Here is a 17,912-nt window from a genome sequence, read left to right as displayed (position 1 = left end):
TTTGCTGCTGCCTCTTCTTTCTCAGGGATACTAGAGTGTTTCTGAATCGCCCAGTGGGCAAAATCTTCATAGGGCATATCTGAATTTTCACCAAATGCGAGAGGCCTAGGGACCTCTGGGGACTAGAGATAGAGCTGAGGCCGTGCCCTCTCCCCCACACCAAAGGTGGTCACAGAGCCTCACAGAGCAAAAAAAGATGCCCCAGGGACCCCCAGGAATGCTGTCCTAGGGCTGAATCTGGAAGGGGGACAATAAAGACATCTTTCCTATGGGCTGAAAGTTTCCAGACCTTAAACAGTTGTCTCCGATGTCTATTAAAAATACTAGGGTTCCGATCTGCCAACACATTCCCCCTGAACTTCCACTCATTCTGATGAGGACTCCCACCAGAATGGAAAAATTCTGCAGTGGGAGTGCAGGTCAGTGGCTCCATGGGATTGGAATATTATCATATTGTCAGTAGTTTTATTTTAAAATTTGCTCTTCAGTTCCAAGGTCAGTTTGAACTAGACAAGAGCCCACTACACTTTGAAGAGCTCAGTCATAAGAATCCGGCTTTGGTTCCTATAATTGACTAGTGAAATAATGAACTGTAGACTCCAATTGCTTGGCCGAAAGAACTGCTAAGAATACACATTATCAGTTCCTGTGGCCTTTAAAACACTTTTGCATCTTTCTGTGTAGGTTTAGGGCATGAACTAAAAGGTAAAACCTGATCTAAGAGGACAGAGCTACAAAGAATTCTATTTCATTTTTACATGCAAAAAGGCATTGAATCAATAAACATAATAATATAGTTAATCATGTGCTACTTTCCTTTCTCCTTTCTCACAACTTTCTTTTGAGATGTTATTTTTAAAACAGCTTGAGAGAAAAGATTATGATTTAATTTAGGTTTTATTTTTTTAATTAAAACAGTACTTGAAAAAAGTAGAAGAGAAATATCCTTAAGAACTAAAGTTTTGAATTGGTTACAACGTGTACATATTATTGTCCCACTGCTATATCCTACATTGCTATTTCATAATCTTTTAAAATGCAGTTATTTGTAGGAAAAATGACAATTTACCCTTCTTGCTGATTGGCACTGCATGACTCCACTTATAAGACCACTAAAAACACTGGTCAATAGAGCAACTCTTGACAACACTTTTTTCATAAAGACTTAAAGTAAAAATCTATGGTCAAGATTCAGTTAGTAATCCCTCTTCACACTGGATTTAACTCCCATCTTTACATTCTATTTCAGAACAAAAAATATATGTCAATCCTTTTCCACATTTCCAACCTCTGATAAACATTGAAATTACTTTTGAAGTGGGATATTTTTTAAGAGCCCATCAGGACAGAGGTTGAATCTGTCCTGAAGCTTTGAGCAATATAATGACTCTCTTTCCAAGGTGTGTAACAATGGCTTTGGGTGTGATGTGTCCTCTGCTTCTACAGCTCAAGCTCCATAGAGATGCAACTTATGGCCGTCTTTAAGAGAAACAGTGCAGAAGCAAAAAGTCCTGCAAGTAACATGCTGTCTTTTGATTCCAACAAAATTGAAAGTGAAGGGGTCCTTCATGGAAAGATGGAGGATGACAAGCAATCAGAAATCTATCTCACAGTTTCAGACCTCAAAAAGCTGATCAGCAGAGCACTACAAGAAGACAAATCCTTGGATGTGGGGACAATTCAGTTCACTGATGGTCAGTTTGTAATTTCATATTTCTTGGTTTATCCTCATTCTGACAGAAGGATAAGGAGGACAAATGTCTCATGGTCACTGTAATTTATTGGACCTTGTAGAGTCAGTCAGTTCTGTGGCAGGCACATCATGTATGGTATAATTTCTGTCTTTCCTCACTCTAACCTCTGTCTCATTTGATGAGCCTTTGGTGAGTGCTTCACACCAAGAAGAGCTGTAGGAGAAGCCAAGAGTTTTAGTTCAGTCCAGCTCAACCACAGTCATCCAGTGAAGCCCAGGTGGACAACCCATGGACAATTCTGTTCCTCTGGCACAACCTAGATTCCCTCATCTAGTAAATCGGTCAGGTTCCAAAAGGAAACAGATGACACATTCAAATTAGGATAATTTGAGGAGAGTTTGATAAAGGGACTATTTATAAAGGTTTGTCTAGTACCCAAAGGAATAGGACAGTTCCTTGGAGTAGAAGCAGCAAGGCCCATTATTACCTCTATGCCTAAAGGGTTGCCTAATGAACCAAGCCATACCAAAGGCAGAGGGCAAGCAACCACTGATATAGTCCATATAAGTCAACCTCCTAGGACAGAGAGTAGTGGAGAGAGAAGAGAGTGGATCTAAAGAAGTCAAGAAGATAATAAGATACATTCATGATCTTTAGTGGGTGCCTGGAGGAACCCAGTAACCTAAAACTCAACTCCTCAGTAGGCCCAATTCTCCTGGCATAATAGTTGGACGACATGACGTGAAACTGGCATTCTCTGCCAGTTCTGTCTCTCTGGTTTAGATAGTCAAACTCAACACTGGAAAACTTAACCAAGGTCTCTTGGTACAATATGCAGAGCAAATGAACGTACAAGGTAAGAAAAGATGTACTTCGGGCTCATCTGAGACCATCTGGTACTCTAGATTTGTCTCTTCATTGAACTCTCTAGGATGTTCTGAGAATCAGGCTTTAGGTTGGAAGTGGACTCTACAAATTGTCTTTGGTTCCAATATGTATCCTAGCCATTTCTTTCTTTGTCAGCTTAGTTATGTTTTCATTTCCTTTGTCCTAGCCAATCAGCCTGCCTGCTTGATCCAAGGCTGTACAATAAAACTAAACACCCTAACAGTCCACCTTGATAACTATTCTTATCACATAAACATGCAAGATACGACCCTTATAACTGTTCTTCAATATATTGTTCAGATCAATAACCACTAGCTTATGTGACACCAACTTCTTAATGATCTCTTCCAGCACTCCCTAAGACCTGATTATTGCCACGTTTTACAACTCTGTTTTATTGCCCCAAAAGGAAAAAAGAAAAATAAAGAAACGCTAAAACTTTGTGATTTTTCCATCCACAGAAATTGTTGAGTCATTGTCAGGCTTTGATATTGATACCCCGTCAGTACTGCCTACCCACCTTGCTGACATCACAAAGGTGAGTTTATTGTTCTTCATATAGAAACAAAGCCTCAAAAACCAACTTAAGGACTAAACAAAACAGAACCCCCTTTGCAGTGCTATATATATATATATATATATATATATATATATATATATATATATATATATATGTGTGTATATATATATATATATATAAAATTTTTAGAGTTAGTACTTAGTTACCCATTTCTAATATAATATAACTTGCCTTTAAAATGTTTTAAAATTCAAAGTTTCATTCAATGTAGTAAGATCTTTGTTTCAGTTAGAATCTGGATTTGCTCTGTTTTTGATAAAGTAAAAACATGTTTATGAATTGAAAAGAATACTTAAAGCAGAATGTATTAAACTTTGACTATCAGAAATAAATATAAACATAAACATAATTTATAAATTTGTTCTTAAGTCTTAAGATCTTATCTCTATACTTATTTATAGGGGTTTCATAAGTATAAATTAATGTCTTAGAAAGTAAAAGTAATAAATTCAGTAATAGTTTTTGTATTTCATTTAAAGCTATGTCCATTTAATTTATGCCAAACTTTATCACTGCGGTGTTCATAAATGGATGTGCTGACGAAGTTCTATTTTCTCTTTAAATAAAGAATTCATAAATTCAAACATGACTGACATAATTCAAAATATCAATTGTAAGTTAACCCTACATGGGCAGGCTCAGCCAACAAGCCAATAGATCATATTTTACAATTTGTATCAATACACGTTTTCCTTTTAGGATGTATTTCTATGTCAGAACCTATATCAGAATCCATATAGATTCAAGTCGACTACAAAATTATTTGCTTAAATTTAAATAAAAAGAAAAAATATAGAGTATATCCCTTCTTATCTACAGAGAAGTAAATGTTCCTTCTCAACAACCATCTTTCTAACTTTACTCTCCAGGATGCTACTTTAAGTCCAGTACTTCCTCTTGGTCAACCCAGGCCTGAGACAGTGGACAGAGCAGGACACAGTCTACCTGGTGAGTATCTTCTTCCCACAAGTCTATTAGATGACAACATCCTCTTTGAGGAATCCATCTATGACACTACCTCAAAGACCAGTGATAAAGTCATCCCTGACCCAAGAGAAAGTTTCCTTACACCAGCATTTTCAATAGAAAAGCAGTCCGTTGAACTATCTTCTTTTGAAGAGAAGGAAATCTTCGGCATTCTTCTTTCAGTTCTAGTCCGCAGGCCCACAGATAGCACTAACAGCCCCTTCCTTGTGGGCTCTACTGGGCTTCAAAACTGAAAGTCCATCAGGACAAGGTAGGTCATAAAGCCACAGTCCACAACAAGGGGCTGTGGCAACAGAGGATTGGGTCTTTACAATCAATATATATATTCCTTTTCACCCCATGCAAGCTGGCTATTGATACTGGCTGTTCTACATGTGTTTCTTTCTTTCTTTTTTTAATTATTATTTATGCCTACAGCACCTGGACTTCTTAGGTGGTCTCCCATTCAAGTACTAACCAGGCCCAACCCTGCTTAGCTTCTGAGATCAGACATCGGGCTTATTCAGGGTGGCATGGCTGTAGACCATGGACCGTGGCTCCCCTGGGGCATGAACCCAGCACCTTCTGCATGTAAAGCAGACGTGCTAACTGTTACACTATGGAACCACATCCTACATGTGTTTATTTAGTACCAATTAGCTCATGTATAATTGATCAATAAGGATCAATAAACTCTCTTGGTTCGCTTTTGAATTTCCAAGAATATTCATTTTTGAGGCAATAGGGTAAAATTTTCTCACAGTTAAAGAGAAACCTTTAGCAATATATAAGGACCTACAAAAAGAATCCTGAGTATTCTGAAGAAGAGTCTATTTCATGCAAGAAGTAGCAGATCTAGTGGCTTTAAGAACCCTTACACTTTCCACTTTATACAACTTTCTGGTGAAACTGTAAGTAAAAATGTCTTTAAGGAAACATGAATACCAGAATACAAGGTTGGTAAGGATGTGCTGTGATTCTAAGTGCAAATGCCAGTGGAGATGTGTTATGGTTGATATTTTTAATAAGATTCTTACTGTTTTGATTAGTGTTCATCTTTACAAAATTCTACAGGTTTTTAGTGGTCCACCTCAATCCGATATTCCTCATAAATCCTCTGTGCAATTAGTATGCAATTTTATGGAAGACCAGGTTTTTCACAAATACATATAAGGCATGATAGCAAAATAACCTATACAGTTTATATTTGGCTTACATGATTACCGGTGATAAATGTTAACTGCATGATACAGTTTTCTATTTCTGTATTACAAACGAACCCTAACAGTCGTGGATTGAAACAACAATCATTATTTTTCCCATAGATCTGAAACATGGTCAGGGATCAATGGGGACATCTCTTCTCTGTCCCATGTTGTATAAGCTAGAGTATTTCAACTGGTATTGAAGATCTTTTTCCAAAAAGGTTCACTTACATGACTGGCAAATCAGTGCTTAACCAGAGCTGTTGGGGGCCTCATTTCTGCTCTATATAGGCCTCTCCAAGGGACTACTTGGGCTTCCTCACAGCGTGACAGCTGGATTCAAAAAGTCAGTATTACGAGAGACAGACAGTGGAAGCTGCCACTCTCTTAAGGGCCAGGAAACACTGTCGCTTCCTCATAGTCTGATGGCTAGCCAGCCATGGAGCCCATCTTGATTCAAGAGAAGGGAACATAGACCTTCTGTCTTGATGGGAGAGTTATTAAAGAATTTATAGCCATTTATAATCAATCATAATCTACATCAATCACTATTTTGTCTTTTAAATCATTTAAAAGTTAGTTGGTTGAAATGAAGTTAATCTTTTGGTGAAATGATTGATATTAAATGCTCACCGGATATCAAAATGATATATCATAAAACCTTATTATAAGATCAGCATTTCAGGTAGATTACTAAAAATAATAGTATATAGATGACGAAAGTATCAATGTATTTGCAAAATTGCTTTACCATTCTCATTTTATTTATACATTCCTTCCATTTATGAATATACCATAGAACACTAAAGCTAGATAGGATCTTAGATATAATCTAGTTAAGCTACTATGTTTCATAGATAAGAAAACAAGGTCTAGAGATATGAAGTACCTTGCTCAAGGTTATAGCACAGCTGGTCACAAAACCAGGACCATCATTCAGGTGTCCTCTACCTATTACAATATGTTTGACTTAAGTAGCTCCATCATTAAAATACATATATATTCCCTCAGACTTGCTTTGCCCTCAAACCACAGCCTCTTCATTCTCTATTTCACCACGCTGTCATTTTTTGTTAATAGTCTAGTCTTCTAGGTCTTTACTCTCACCTCTTAATCACTACAAGGTTTCACAAGGTTTCACTTCTAATCACACATTACAGGAACACGATTTTCTCAAATGGCTTTCTAATTAATCAATTTAGCAGCCTCATTTCCATCTGCATTTTACTTGACATTTCTAGTGTTGGGCTTTTGTTAACCACTCCCTTCTTGGAACTCCTTCATTCGTCTTCCACGAAATGACTTTTTTTGATTCTTCTCCTATTTTTTGACTACTGCTCCTCAGTGAGGCTGGTTACTAGGTTTTTTATAATTTGTATATTAAAATCCTACCTAACTCAAAAAAAAAAAAAAAGATTGTGATGATTTATAGACATCCGTGAAATACAATAGGATTTTATTTTTTAAACTTGAAAGAAAATAGAAGGAGACAAAGATAAATCAGATAACTTTTAGAGAAATGAAAAAGTTTTGGAAATAGAAGTATTAGTTGCACAACACTGTGAATTTACTAATTCACAGTTACTGAGTAGTTCACTTTAAAATGGCTAATTTTATGTTATGTTTGACTTCAATGTCTTCTTAAAAATCAGATGACTATAAGAAAAAATGTATACAAAACAAACATCATAAAGTTCTTTTTTTTGCTTTAGGTAATTTATGAATTTGGTTCTGAGCTTCTTAGCAGACCTGCAATGAGGAAAATACAAGTAGGCATGTAATTTAGAGTCTGCATGCTTACAACGTGATTATTGCTTAGGAGAAAAAAATGTCGCCTACAGGTCCTGGTAAGGAGGAGAGTCTGGGTTATGGCGAACCATTTCCTGTCTGCATCAACCTCTCTACTGCATAAAATCAGTGTCAGGTGTCTCCTTTTAGGTCCTCATTAGAGATACATAATGAATGCCAGAGTCCAGTTTACAGCGTTTCTCTGAGGTACTGGGTTCTGACAATCTACCTTAATTCAAGGATTGATTTTGGAGTATCTAGAGAAAAGAATGTGCTACATAACCTTCAGTCAATGCTCCATAAATAAAAATTATATCTTATAACCGAGCATTTGATTAGTATTGACTAAGAAGCACTATACATATTTGCTGATATGGGCGTAGAGTGCAAATATTCTATTGCCAATTAAAGGCAGATTTGTGTGCTTTCAGTCAGCCCAATTAGAAATAGAAATGATATATCTTAATAAAAAATGAAGACCCTAACTAGAAAAAATTCCTGATAAAAAGGAATTATATACATGGAAATGGGATGGGGGGAGGTGGAGTGGCGAGGAGCGCATTCTTGACAAGACCGAGCTTCCCTCCCTCGTAAGATAGTTCTGGGTCTCTCCCATACACAGATAAAATGACAACTAGGACTGCAAAGTTCCATACCATGACACTACTGAGATAATTTTAGCCTGAAAAAATTTTAAGGTTAGTGTCACCAAACACCCACCAAGCCATTAAAATTTCAGTAAAGCACTCATAGAAATTTCTCAGCTTATGCAGTTTAATGTAGTAGTTAATCCCCTGAGAAAAAGTACTTATAAAATATGCCTGTAGAACACTAAATGAATTGGGATCTTGTATAGAATTCTGAGGTTTTCTTTTATTAATATTTTTAGGGTAGTTTATTCCAAGCCATTGTTTCTCGTAGAGTCAGTTATCTGTTAAGATTACTCCTATTTCATATAAATCAGTCATAAACATATAAGAGAAATTCAACATTCTGTCCTCCACATAACATGCATCCAACTCATTCAAAAATAGACTGAAATCATTAGGGTGGCAATGTTTTTGTGTTTTGGTTTGGTTTGATTTGTTTTAGGTGTGTATAGGCAGCAATACATTTTTCTTTTCACTCATTAGAATGATCATCTGGTCTATCAAAAGAGAAGTTGTATAGTCTTCTCCCTCCAAAATTAGACTTTTTTACTTGCTAGACATTCCATTTAAAATGTAAGCCAGGTCTCCTAATAAATTGCAACATTTTAAGTGATGAAGAAGCAAACTTTAGGCAGAGCTATTCTGCCATAGGACATTCTTTTGTCTTTTATTTCCTTGTATTAGTCTGGCTTCTCCAGAGAAACAGGACCAAAAGATTTTATACATATATAAAGAGACTTAATATAAAGAATTAGCTCATTTTGTTACGGAGGCCATGACATCCCAAGATCTGTAGGCAGCAAGCTGAAGACCCAGGAGAGCCAATGGTATGAGTCCCAGTCTGATTTCCAAGTCCAAGGCAGGAGAAGAAGAATGTCTAGGCTCAGAGACAATCAGGCAGAGAAAGTGAATTCTCCCTTACTTAGCCTTTTTTGTCCAATTCAGGCCTACGGACTGGATGAAGCCCACCCCCATTGGGGAGGGCAATCTGCTTCACCCGGTCTATCAATTCAGATGTTAATTTCATCCAGAAACACCCTCATAGACCGGGTGAAGCAGATTGCCCTCCCCAAAACAAAAGAATGTTTAACCAAATATCTGAGCACCCCATGGCCCAGTCAAATTGACACATAAAATTAGCCATCACATCCCTCATCTAGGTAATAGGTTAAAATCACCACATGTTTCTGACTTTTCTTAATCTCACCTCATCCTTTGACTCTATTGAAAGGAATCAGTGAGATGAGCTAAATTGAATGAGCACAGTAGAGAAACCTGATGTTTCATGAGGTCAAAGACTCAATCTGTCTCTACTCATTGAGATATCATCAGTATCCAACCAGGTCCTTGGCACATACTAGATAGATAATTAATATATGTTGAATGAATTGAAGGAGTAAACAAATGACTTTGTATCATAATACCTCCATGAAAGTCAAGTTTGATGAGAATAGTTTGATTATTTCCTTTTTGCGCTACCTACTAAGAAGCTCAGAGAAAACAAATTAAATAGTCCAGACAGTAGGTAGCCATCTATTCTGGTCACACCACTCACTGATACCAAAATATGTCATCCATTCATGCTTTTGTGCCTTTGCACACATTATTTTCTCTTGTCACTGTAATACTCTTTCATTCTTCTAGCCTGATGACCTCCTACTCACATTTAAGTTCCATCTAACATGCCACCTCCTTTGTAAAGCTTTCCTCCAACTGCTCCGTGAAAAGACTTGTAATTACATCTGTTCCCTAACTCTATAACAAAAAGATACACAAACCTCCATCAAAATTGTACCACTCAGTATTGAAATTATTAGTATGCACATCTGGGATCCCTTCAAGATTGAATTTTGGAAGTGAAAAAATGTGTTCCGATTTCTCAGTGCACTGAGCACAATGTCTGGCAAGGGGTTTATAACTATTTGTTACTATTGACAACCTTACTGGACCCATGACTATGAACTTTTCAGTCCCAGACCATAAACTAATGGAGGACATGTGCTCCCTATGTCAGTCCTCACACAGCTTCAGAGACAGCCTCACATGTAAGGCAATGCTTCCCACTGGTAAATACTTTTGTCAAAACAAGAGTGCTGAAAAACTTTAATCAGCTCCACCACACATGACATATTAACTATCAGATTGATTAATGTGTCATCAAGAACTGAAAGAAATATGCAATAAGCCACTCTCCTAGGTAAAAGATTTTCATGTCTTTACTCTCAATCAGGCCTGACAAAGATTATTTAAATTGCTCCACTTTCGGATAAAAGGACAATAGTAAGACTTGGAAAGATTTGTAAGAAAAACTCAGCTAAACTTTATGCCACTATGGATATTTTTGCCTTTTCTTCCTTTTACCCCTCAATCAAGGACCAACAGCAAGTTTTCCTAACAGGAATATACTTCTTATAAAAATTGTTCAGAGAACAATTTTATAATAGAGAACTCCATGGGGAAAATGTCATCTAAAGGATAGAAGGGATGGCCATTCAGCAAAGACTTGCAACAAAACTTCACCCCTAGATACAATCTTTACAATGCCCAGAGAGAAACGAAAAGTAAAGTCCTTCCAGCTTTCGAATTTGGTAATTCTAGATTTAACCTAGATGTCAGGTGAGACGGTACTGTCCTTCAAATTTTAAGTTTGGGAGATTCAATGCCCTGCCCCAAATTTTGACAATTCCCAAGAAAATTTGTACTCTGACTTTCTGCCCACTACTGAACTGATATTACTCCATTTCCCTGCTGCACCTGTTGTTAAGCCTGCATCCTCTCACAACTCCTCAATGATCACCCTTTCCCAGGCTCTTCCCAATTCCCTACCCCAAGGTATGCTCCAATTTTTATGCAGAGTACTGGTCTGTTTAATCTCCTTCCAACATTTTACTGAAAAATGGCCACGTTTCTAAGATAAATTCTGCCACTTCTGCAAGAGCATAAGCAGGTAGAAGGCAGTTGTCATTAAAATTTGTATCTTTCCCTTCCTCTCACACTCACAGTCCTTTACACAAACACACTTACATACATATTCAGATGATATTATGTACCAAGTGTTTCTCAGTAACTCTTGGCAACTTCACCTCACCTTAATGCCACCATTTCAATTCCTTTCTCAGGGGAACTCTCTTTTTCTTCCTCCATGTCACATAAATTCATTCTCTGGTTTTACTTTATATGGCACTCATGCACATTGATTTCCCCAAGGGCTCCATACAGCGTCTCTGCACATCTTTAGATAGGAGATTGGTCCATCATCGGTGAGTTCTGGAGACACTGGAGGCCATAGAGCCTAGCAAACTCAACGTGCCAGTAAACCAGAGTAAAAAAGATTTCAACAGGTTTACTTGATTTTAAGTGGATTTCTGGGATGCTGTGCTTAGTCATTTATTCATTCAACACATATTTATGTCCTGCTTATTAGGTACAGGAGATAAAATTGTAGACAAAGGAGATATACTCCGTGGCTGTTGTGGTTTGAGTTGTCTCCTAAACAGACCCTAGGATAAAGATTTGATTATAAGGAGTTTGTTTCGGAGGTGACCCCAGGAAACCCAGTAAAGCAAGGAGAAACTGAAATAGAGAAGAAAAGGAAACCAATACAGCCAATTAGCCCCGTGACCATTGGAGCTTATCAGTGGTGTGCTGGTAATGTTTAACAACCAAACTCAAGAAAACAATAGTGAGATGTATATTCATACAGAAGTTAATTATAAAATTTTGCTGATGCAAAGGATATGTAGCTCGCAATTTACAAATAATGAAATATACATACTCTTTATTATCAGTTCTATAAATCCAACTGATTCTCCTAAGGAAGTAATTTTTAAACTGTGATCTGAATGACAGGAAGGCAAAAAAATTAAAATTGGAGAGGGATGGTGAAGAGCGTTTGGGGCAGAGAGGAGTGGCTGAAGCTGGGATATTGAAGGAAAATGAAGAAAGCCTGTCTAACTCAAGCATAAGAAGTTAAACAATGAAGCTCTAGATACATAGAGCTTAATAAGCCCTGTTAAGAATCATTAAAGGGTTTTAAAGCAAAGGAATGACACATCAAATTTGAGTTTAAATAGATCTTCTGACTGCATTGTGGAGAATTGACTGGAGGTGGGCAACTGCAAGTAATCAATTAGAAGAGTCTTAACAGCAGTCCAGGCCAGAAATGTTGACAGCTTGGACTTGGGTAATAGAGGGAGAGATAGACAGGTGAATCAGAGTAGTATTTAAGAGAAAAAACTGCTGTGAAGAATTCTGAAGCTATGAATGTATTCATTAAGAAAGCCTGGCCTGATTAATTAGCGACATCTGTTACAGGTTCATTAGTGGGAAGTGGTAATATATGTGTCAGCAGTGTCCGTACTAGGCCAGTGGACTAGTTTTGGGCTTGCCTCTTAGATGTCTAAACATTGCCTTCCTGTTACCATTTTATGATCATACAACTAGTTAGGACATCCTAGGAAATGGCAGTCTTTGCTGGTTCTTAGATCCTTGGCATGATCACTTTTAATACTTGCACCCATTTTTATTAGCTCACATTTCCATAACAAGAAAGCATAAATATCTATTATTAGCAATGCTTTTTATTGATCTGTCCTGTATTTTACATAGCAGAGAAAAGGAGAGGTCGATAAATACAGGAAACTGTGCCACATAAATAGGTAAATATAAAGACTCATAAGGACTCAGGCTTTCTCCATTTTCTGGCCTGCTTTAGGAAACTATCTCCAAGATTACTTTAATTCTATAGAGCTAGTAGCGCTTATGAGCGCTTGATCCCCCTACACATTCCAATTTAGAGCTTCCATTCCAACAACTCAGTGGTTTTTGTTTGCTTCGTTTTTTTATTTCAGTTTTTGGCATCTATAATATTTTTTACTTTTGGTTAGTGTCTGCATTCTATCCCTTCTCATTTCTTGGAGTGGCTCTAACAGACAGTAGGAGTCTTTTTTGTATCTTACTCACTGTGGCTGAAATCCAGCACCTCAGCAGCACCAAAAAACCAGCACACCGCAGTTCCTGGCTCAGTGAGAGGTGTGCCCCATACAAGGGAGGACTGTAGTCCCCTCAGATTATCTGGAGTCCTCTCATCTCAGCTCTGTTTTCTTTCATACCTGGTGACACTGAAGCAATTCGAACAAACCCATTGAGCTCTAGTCCTCGGATCATCCCTTAGCAGAAAACAGCTCTAATGACAAGGAGAATGTCTCTGCATGAATAAAAACTTCAGTGCATTTCAAAATTAAGCCATTTTGACAATTTTAACAAAAATCTTAACTTAAAAACATACAATTCAGTTTTTACATGTGAAGAATTGAAAATGGTTTCAGGAAAAAATATTTAAGACAAAAAGAAGCAAGAAGTTAAGGCGACATTGCATGAGGAAAATACTGGAGAAACTATATTGTCGTCAAAAACGTAGTTCCATCTCTAGGATAAGAATGCACTGTCACAGATGTCTGTGATGTGTCCAAGGTCTAGATTTAGAGGTAAGTTAAAATTTCATGTTGGAGAATTCTTTATTACAATAATACCACATCTTTAGCGTTGTTGCTCAACAAGCAGAGAGGACGGTACTGAAAAGGAAAATTAAATTCATACTAGACCACTTGCCATCTATTTCCTTTATTCAAGACCTACATACATGAAAAAAAAAATCTATGTGGAGGCTAAAAAGAATAATTAATATTTTTCCTCTCACCTTATAAATTCCTCTAGCTGGGCTAATAATCAAATTAATAAAGACAAATTGACAGTAGAAAATAAAAATTTTAATACATGCACATGGGTAATTCATATAAGAGTGAAAATTCCAAAGACGGTGAGGCAACATTGAGCATATAAGACATTTTTAAACAAAGAAGAAAGGGAGAGGAATAAGTATTAGATTTCAAAAGTGAAAGTGAGTGTTTTACAGGTAGTTGAAGATGAGTGGGACGTACATGGTAGGCAAATTCTTGCTGGGCAACAGAAACAACAGGACACGGGGTACCTTAGCTAACAAGTGCCTACCTGGTGTCCTCTTATTTACCGTACTTAATTCACATTAGGCTAAGGCAGCATTCTAAGATTTCCTTCCTGAAGCAGTTTTCTCTATCTGAATCTCTTAGGCAAAAAAGGGAGCAGGGTCAAAGGATCTTTCTGAGTCTTGTTTCTGAATAAATAGCTTAAAATTATTATTCCAAAAAGCAGCTTCAGGGTGGCACAATTTTGGTTCCCTTCATCTACATACATGAAATAGGAACAAAGTAAGATTTATATATAAAACATAAAGACTACTTTAAATTTTTCTATAAACTAAACATATGTTTATAACTATCTGGGTCAAAGGAGAGGAAAATCAGTGAGAAACAGATGCATCAAAGAAGCATCCAAGGAGGTTTAAGTGGGCCCCTGCTGGACCTTGCTGAAGAGAAGGGAGATGACCTCCAGGTAGAACAAGTTCCACAGGCAAAGATGGAGAGGTTGGAGTGAGATTCAGAGAAGAATGCAGAGAAATAAGTGGGGAAAGGATATATCTATGTATATGTGTGTATATATGTATGTATATATATGTATGTATATATATTTGTGTATATATGTATGTGTATATGTATATACACATATACAGACATATATCAAGCAGGACCTTAAAAGTCAGAAAAAAAGAGTTTGTTCTGAGTTTTCAGTAAATAAAGGGAGATGATGAAAATGGGGCTTAGGAAAGTCAGTATGGCCACAAATTTTTTAATGAAAACTAGGAGAGTGGGGGTTTTTGTCCCATATCTGTTTGTAAAGCTTTGGGGGCATAAATAAGGGTAAAGCATACAGAGAAGAGATGAAGGAAGAGATATAAGAAATTTTATTTTAAAAATAAAATAAACCGGAGACTACTTTGGATAATGATGGGTGGAGGAGAAAAATGGATCAAAGAGTTTGGATCACCATGTGGTTGAATACCTTCTTCCTCCATGGTTATCTATGATATACATGGGACACAAATTTATTTCCACCCTGGAGTTTAAAACCTAATGGAACACAATGAACAACTTTCTCTCTCTCTGTCTCTCTCTCTCTCTCTCTGTCTCTCTCTCTCTCTCTGTCTCTCTCTTTCAGTTACCTTCTTTCCTCTCTCCTTCCCACTCTCCACCCTTCCTATCTGTCTCCCTCTTTCTCTTTCTCCTTCTTTCTTTCTTTGAAAAATCAGTACAAGTCAGAGAATAAGGATTCTCTGATATGCATTAGAAAGACCTCACTTAAATGGTTGAAATTTTATATTGAGGTTAATTGAATTTTACATAGAGATAAGTTAACTGTTCAGTATATGTATTAGTCAAGGTTCTTTAGGAAAATAGAACCAATAGGGGTGTGTGTGTGTGTGGACAGAGAGAGAGAGAGAGAGAGAGAGAGAGAGAGAGATGAGACAGAGACAGAAACATAAATTTATTTCAAGAAATTGGCTTGCACTTGTCTCAGAGGCTGGCAAGTCCAAAATCTGCAGTGTAGGCCAGCAGGCTAGAGACTCAGGGAAGAAGTGTACTGACAGAATTTCCATTTCCTCTAGGGAGGTCGTTTTGTTTTTGTTTTTGTTTTTAATTAAGAAATTCGACTGATTGGATGAGGACCATCCACATTATAGAGTGTAATCTGTTTTACACAAAGTCTACTGATTTAAATGTTATCTAAAAAATACCTTCGCAGAAACATCTAGAATAATGTTTGACCAAATATCTGGGTGCTGTGGCCTGGCCAATTTGACACATAAAGTTAACCAACACAGTATGTCTCAAATGAGCTCAGCATAGTAGGTAAAAAAACTTTATACGTTAGATCAGCAGAGAAATATACAAAGACTACTTTATACGTTAGATCAGCAGAGAAATATACAAAGCCAGGACTAGAACAGACAGAATCAGGTCATAATTCAGTAATTCATCTGGTGCAAAAAGAAAGGTTGCCTGATAGAATGCCCTTCATCATAATGTAAAGGTGTATTTGTCATTACTGATAATAGGTAGTTAGTATTTGTGGAATTGGAAGGAGCCCACGGTAGAAGAGGGGGCAGAAAATGTAATGAGACTAGAAAGTTGTCCAGAAGAAAGCCATGAAAAGATAAGCGCAGGGGTGACATAAGCTAACTGGTCAAAGTGGAATCTAACGCATTCCAGTCACAACTGTTTATTACTTCTCACATGACTGAGATGTGGTGTGTTCATAGCTACAAGGATTTGTGCCTCATGTACCCTTATCTTGACCCACATGAGGTAACATCAGAATCCAAATAGGAAGACAAATGTTTCTGCCCCTCTTTTATCCATTTTTATGGACTATGAGGCACTGGTTGTGAAAATTGCTTGAGGCCAGAGAGTAACCAGGAGCAGACAAGGCCACTTCCAAGACTATAGGGAAGAATGTCACCTTGGGTCCTCTTGTGAAAAACTGTGGTTTTACAATATGATCAGCATTTTAATCAAAGAAACAACTCTTGCATTGTGAGAAAGTGATATCTTAACAATCGAAAATTAGAAATAGCAAATTTATAAATGGTTTGGGGACATGGATGGAAATTCCCATGAATAGTTTCCTTTAGTTTTTAAGTTTTAAGAAGGTAAAACTACATTTCTAAAGCCAGCAGTAGATGACAAGTTGCATGCAGTTGTCAGTTGATAGAAGGAGAGTCTATATAAGCAACTGAACAAATTTCTGTAATTGTCAGGCACTTCTGCTCGAAGTGACAGGTCACATCATCCAGTATTAAAAATGTAAATGTCAGAAAAATGGGATCTTCATCTTTAAGTAGGTCCTATTAATCTCAGAGAGAATTTAACATCTTTTGACCATTGAGTAAACCAAAAGATAAGTTAATTTTCAGGAGGGTTTTGCCTCTATTTTTCTTGCTTGGCAATAAATGAGATAGAAAAATAACAACTCACCATTGCTAGTTGGCAAGTTCTCTGTACTGTCAGGTTAAGTAAAATTGTTGCCAGAGCATATGTATTAGCTTCATGATATTTGGAATGTTGAAACAAGTGCTAATCCACAGAACTTTAATAAAATGCTTACTAAATATCACCCAAAGTCACCATTTACAAAATTTGCCAAACTTCATTTATAGAGATGGAACAAATTAAAGCATTTGAAGAGAGGTAAATGAATATATCTATTTGTATTTATCTACTTGTTTGGTTTGTGGTTTGTTTTGAATGAGTGTATGTTTAGACGTTAAGAAAATTTATCTCTTTTGATTCTCAGCCAAGACCTTCTTTCTGTAGGATGACAAATTTCCCATTGATTCTGGTCTTTACATGAGAGTATGCAATAATTTTAGTCGTCAGATTTTTCAGTTACATATCTGCGATTCTTGAATAATCTTTCAGTATACTTCTTCAACTTTAAAAGCCAGAGTGACTCAGGAGTACAAAGCAATTTAAATGCCCCACTTTCTGTTTTAAGCATCTTTTGTGTGTTAAACTTAAGTAGAGGTACTTAGACATGATTTACAATATTCAAAAAACAGAGTAAGAAATATTACAGCTCGGGTAACTGGGTAGTGGAAAGGAGGAAGAAGGCCAGGAGAAGGAAAATGAGATAGAAAGACTATAATTAAAATAGCTAAAAGGGCCTTTTTTAAAAAAAATCAGTTTCAAGTATACAGTACATTGGTTAGACATTTACATAGTTTATAAAACAATCCCCCTAATTGCTCTTTCTCTCCTCTGGTTCTCTACCTAGGCATTACATTAATGCTAACTGCATTCCCTATGTTATGCTCCTCATCCCCGTGACCACCTATCAACTATTAATTTGTACTTCTTTAACCCTTCACCCCTTTCTCCCAGCCTCCCAACCCCTCCTCTGTCCATCACCAAATTGTCCACTATATTTGTAAGTCTGTTTTTTGATTAGTTTGTTCTTTTTGTTCCTTAGATTCTGCATGTAAGTGAAATCATATGGTATTTATCTTTCTCTGTCTGACTTATTTCACTCTGCATAATAACCTCTAGGTCCATCCATGTCATTGCAAATCGTAGGATTTCATTTTTTTAATGGCTGAGTAATTCCATTGTTTATATGAACCATAACTTCTTTATCGAATTGTCTGTTGATGGGCATATAGGTTGCTTCCATATCTTGACTATTATAAATTATGCTGCCATGAAAATTG

At 36.9% G+C, this 17,912-nt stretch overlaps 1 protein-coding gene and 1 pseudogene across 1 annotated transcript in view; one reads left to right on the top strand and one right to left on the bottom strand.

Moving 5' to 3' along the window:
• IMPG1 (interphotoreceptor matrix proteoglycan 1) overlaps nt 1–17,912 on the top strand; it is an 87,424-nt gene that overhangs the window by 23,982 nt on the left and 45,530 nt on the right. The window contains exons 8-10 of the mRNA XM_011383572.1: nt 1,447–1,694; nt 3,044–3,120; nt 4,032–4,114. Coding sequence (XP_011381874.1) covers nt 1,447–1,694; nt 3,044–3,120; nt 4,032–4,114 — 408 coding nt within the window. The remainder of the gene's footprint in view (nt 1–1,446; nt 1,695–3,043; nt 3,121–4,031; nt 4,115–17,912) is intronic.
• On the bottom strand, nt 4,558–4,673 carry LOC111733113 (annotated as a pseudogene).

The sequence above is a fragment of the Pteropus vampyrus genome, unplaced genomic scaffold (assembly GCF_000151845.1).
Source record: "Pteropus vampyrus isolate Shadow unplaced genomic scaffold, Pvam_2.0 Scaffold526, whole genome shotgun sequence".
Taxonomy (NCBI): domain Eukaryota; kingdom Metazoa; phylum Chordata; class Mammalia; order Chiroptera; family Pteropodidae; genus Pteropus; species Pteropus vampyrus.
This window is presented reverse-complemented; position numbering and strand designations above follow the sequence as displayed.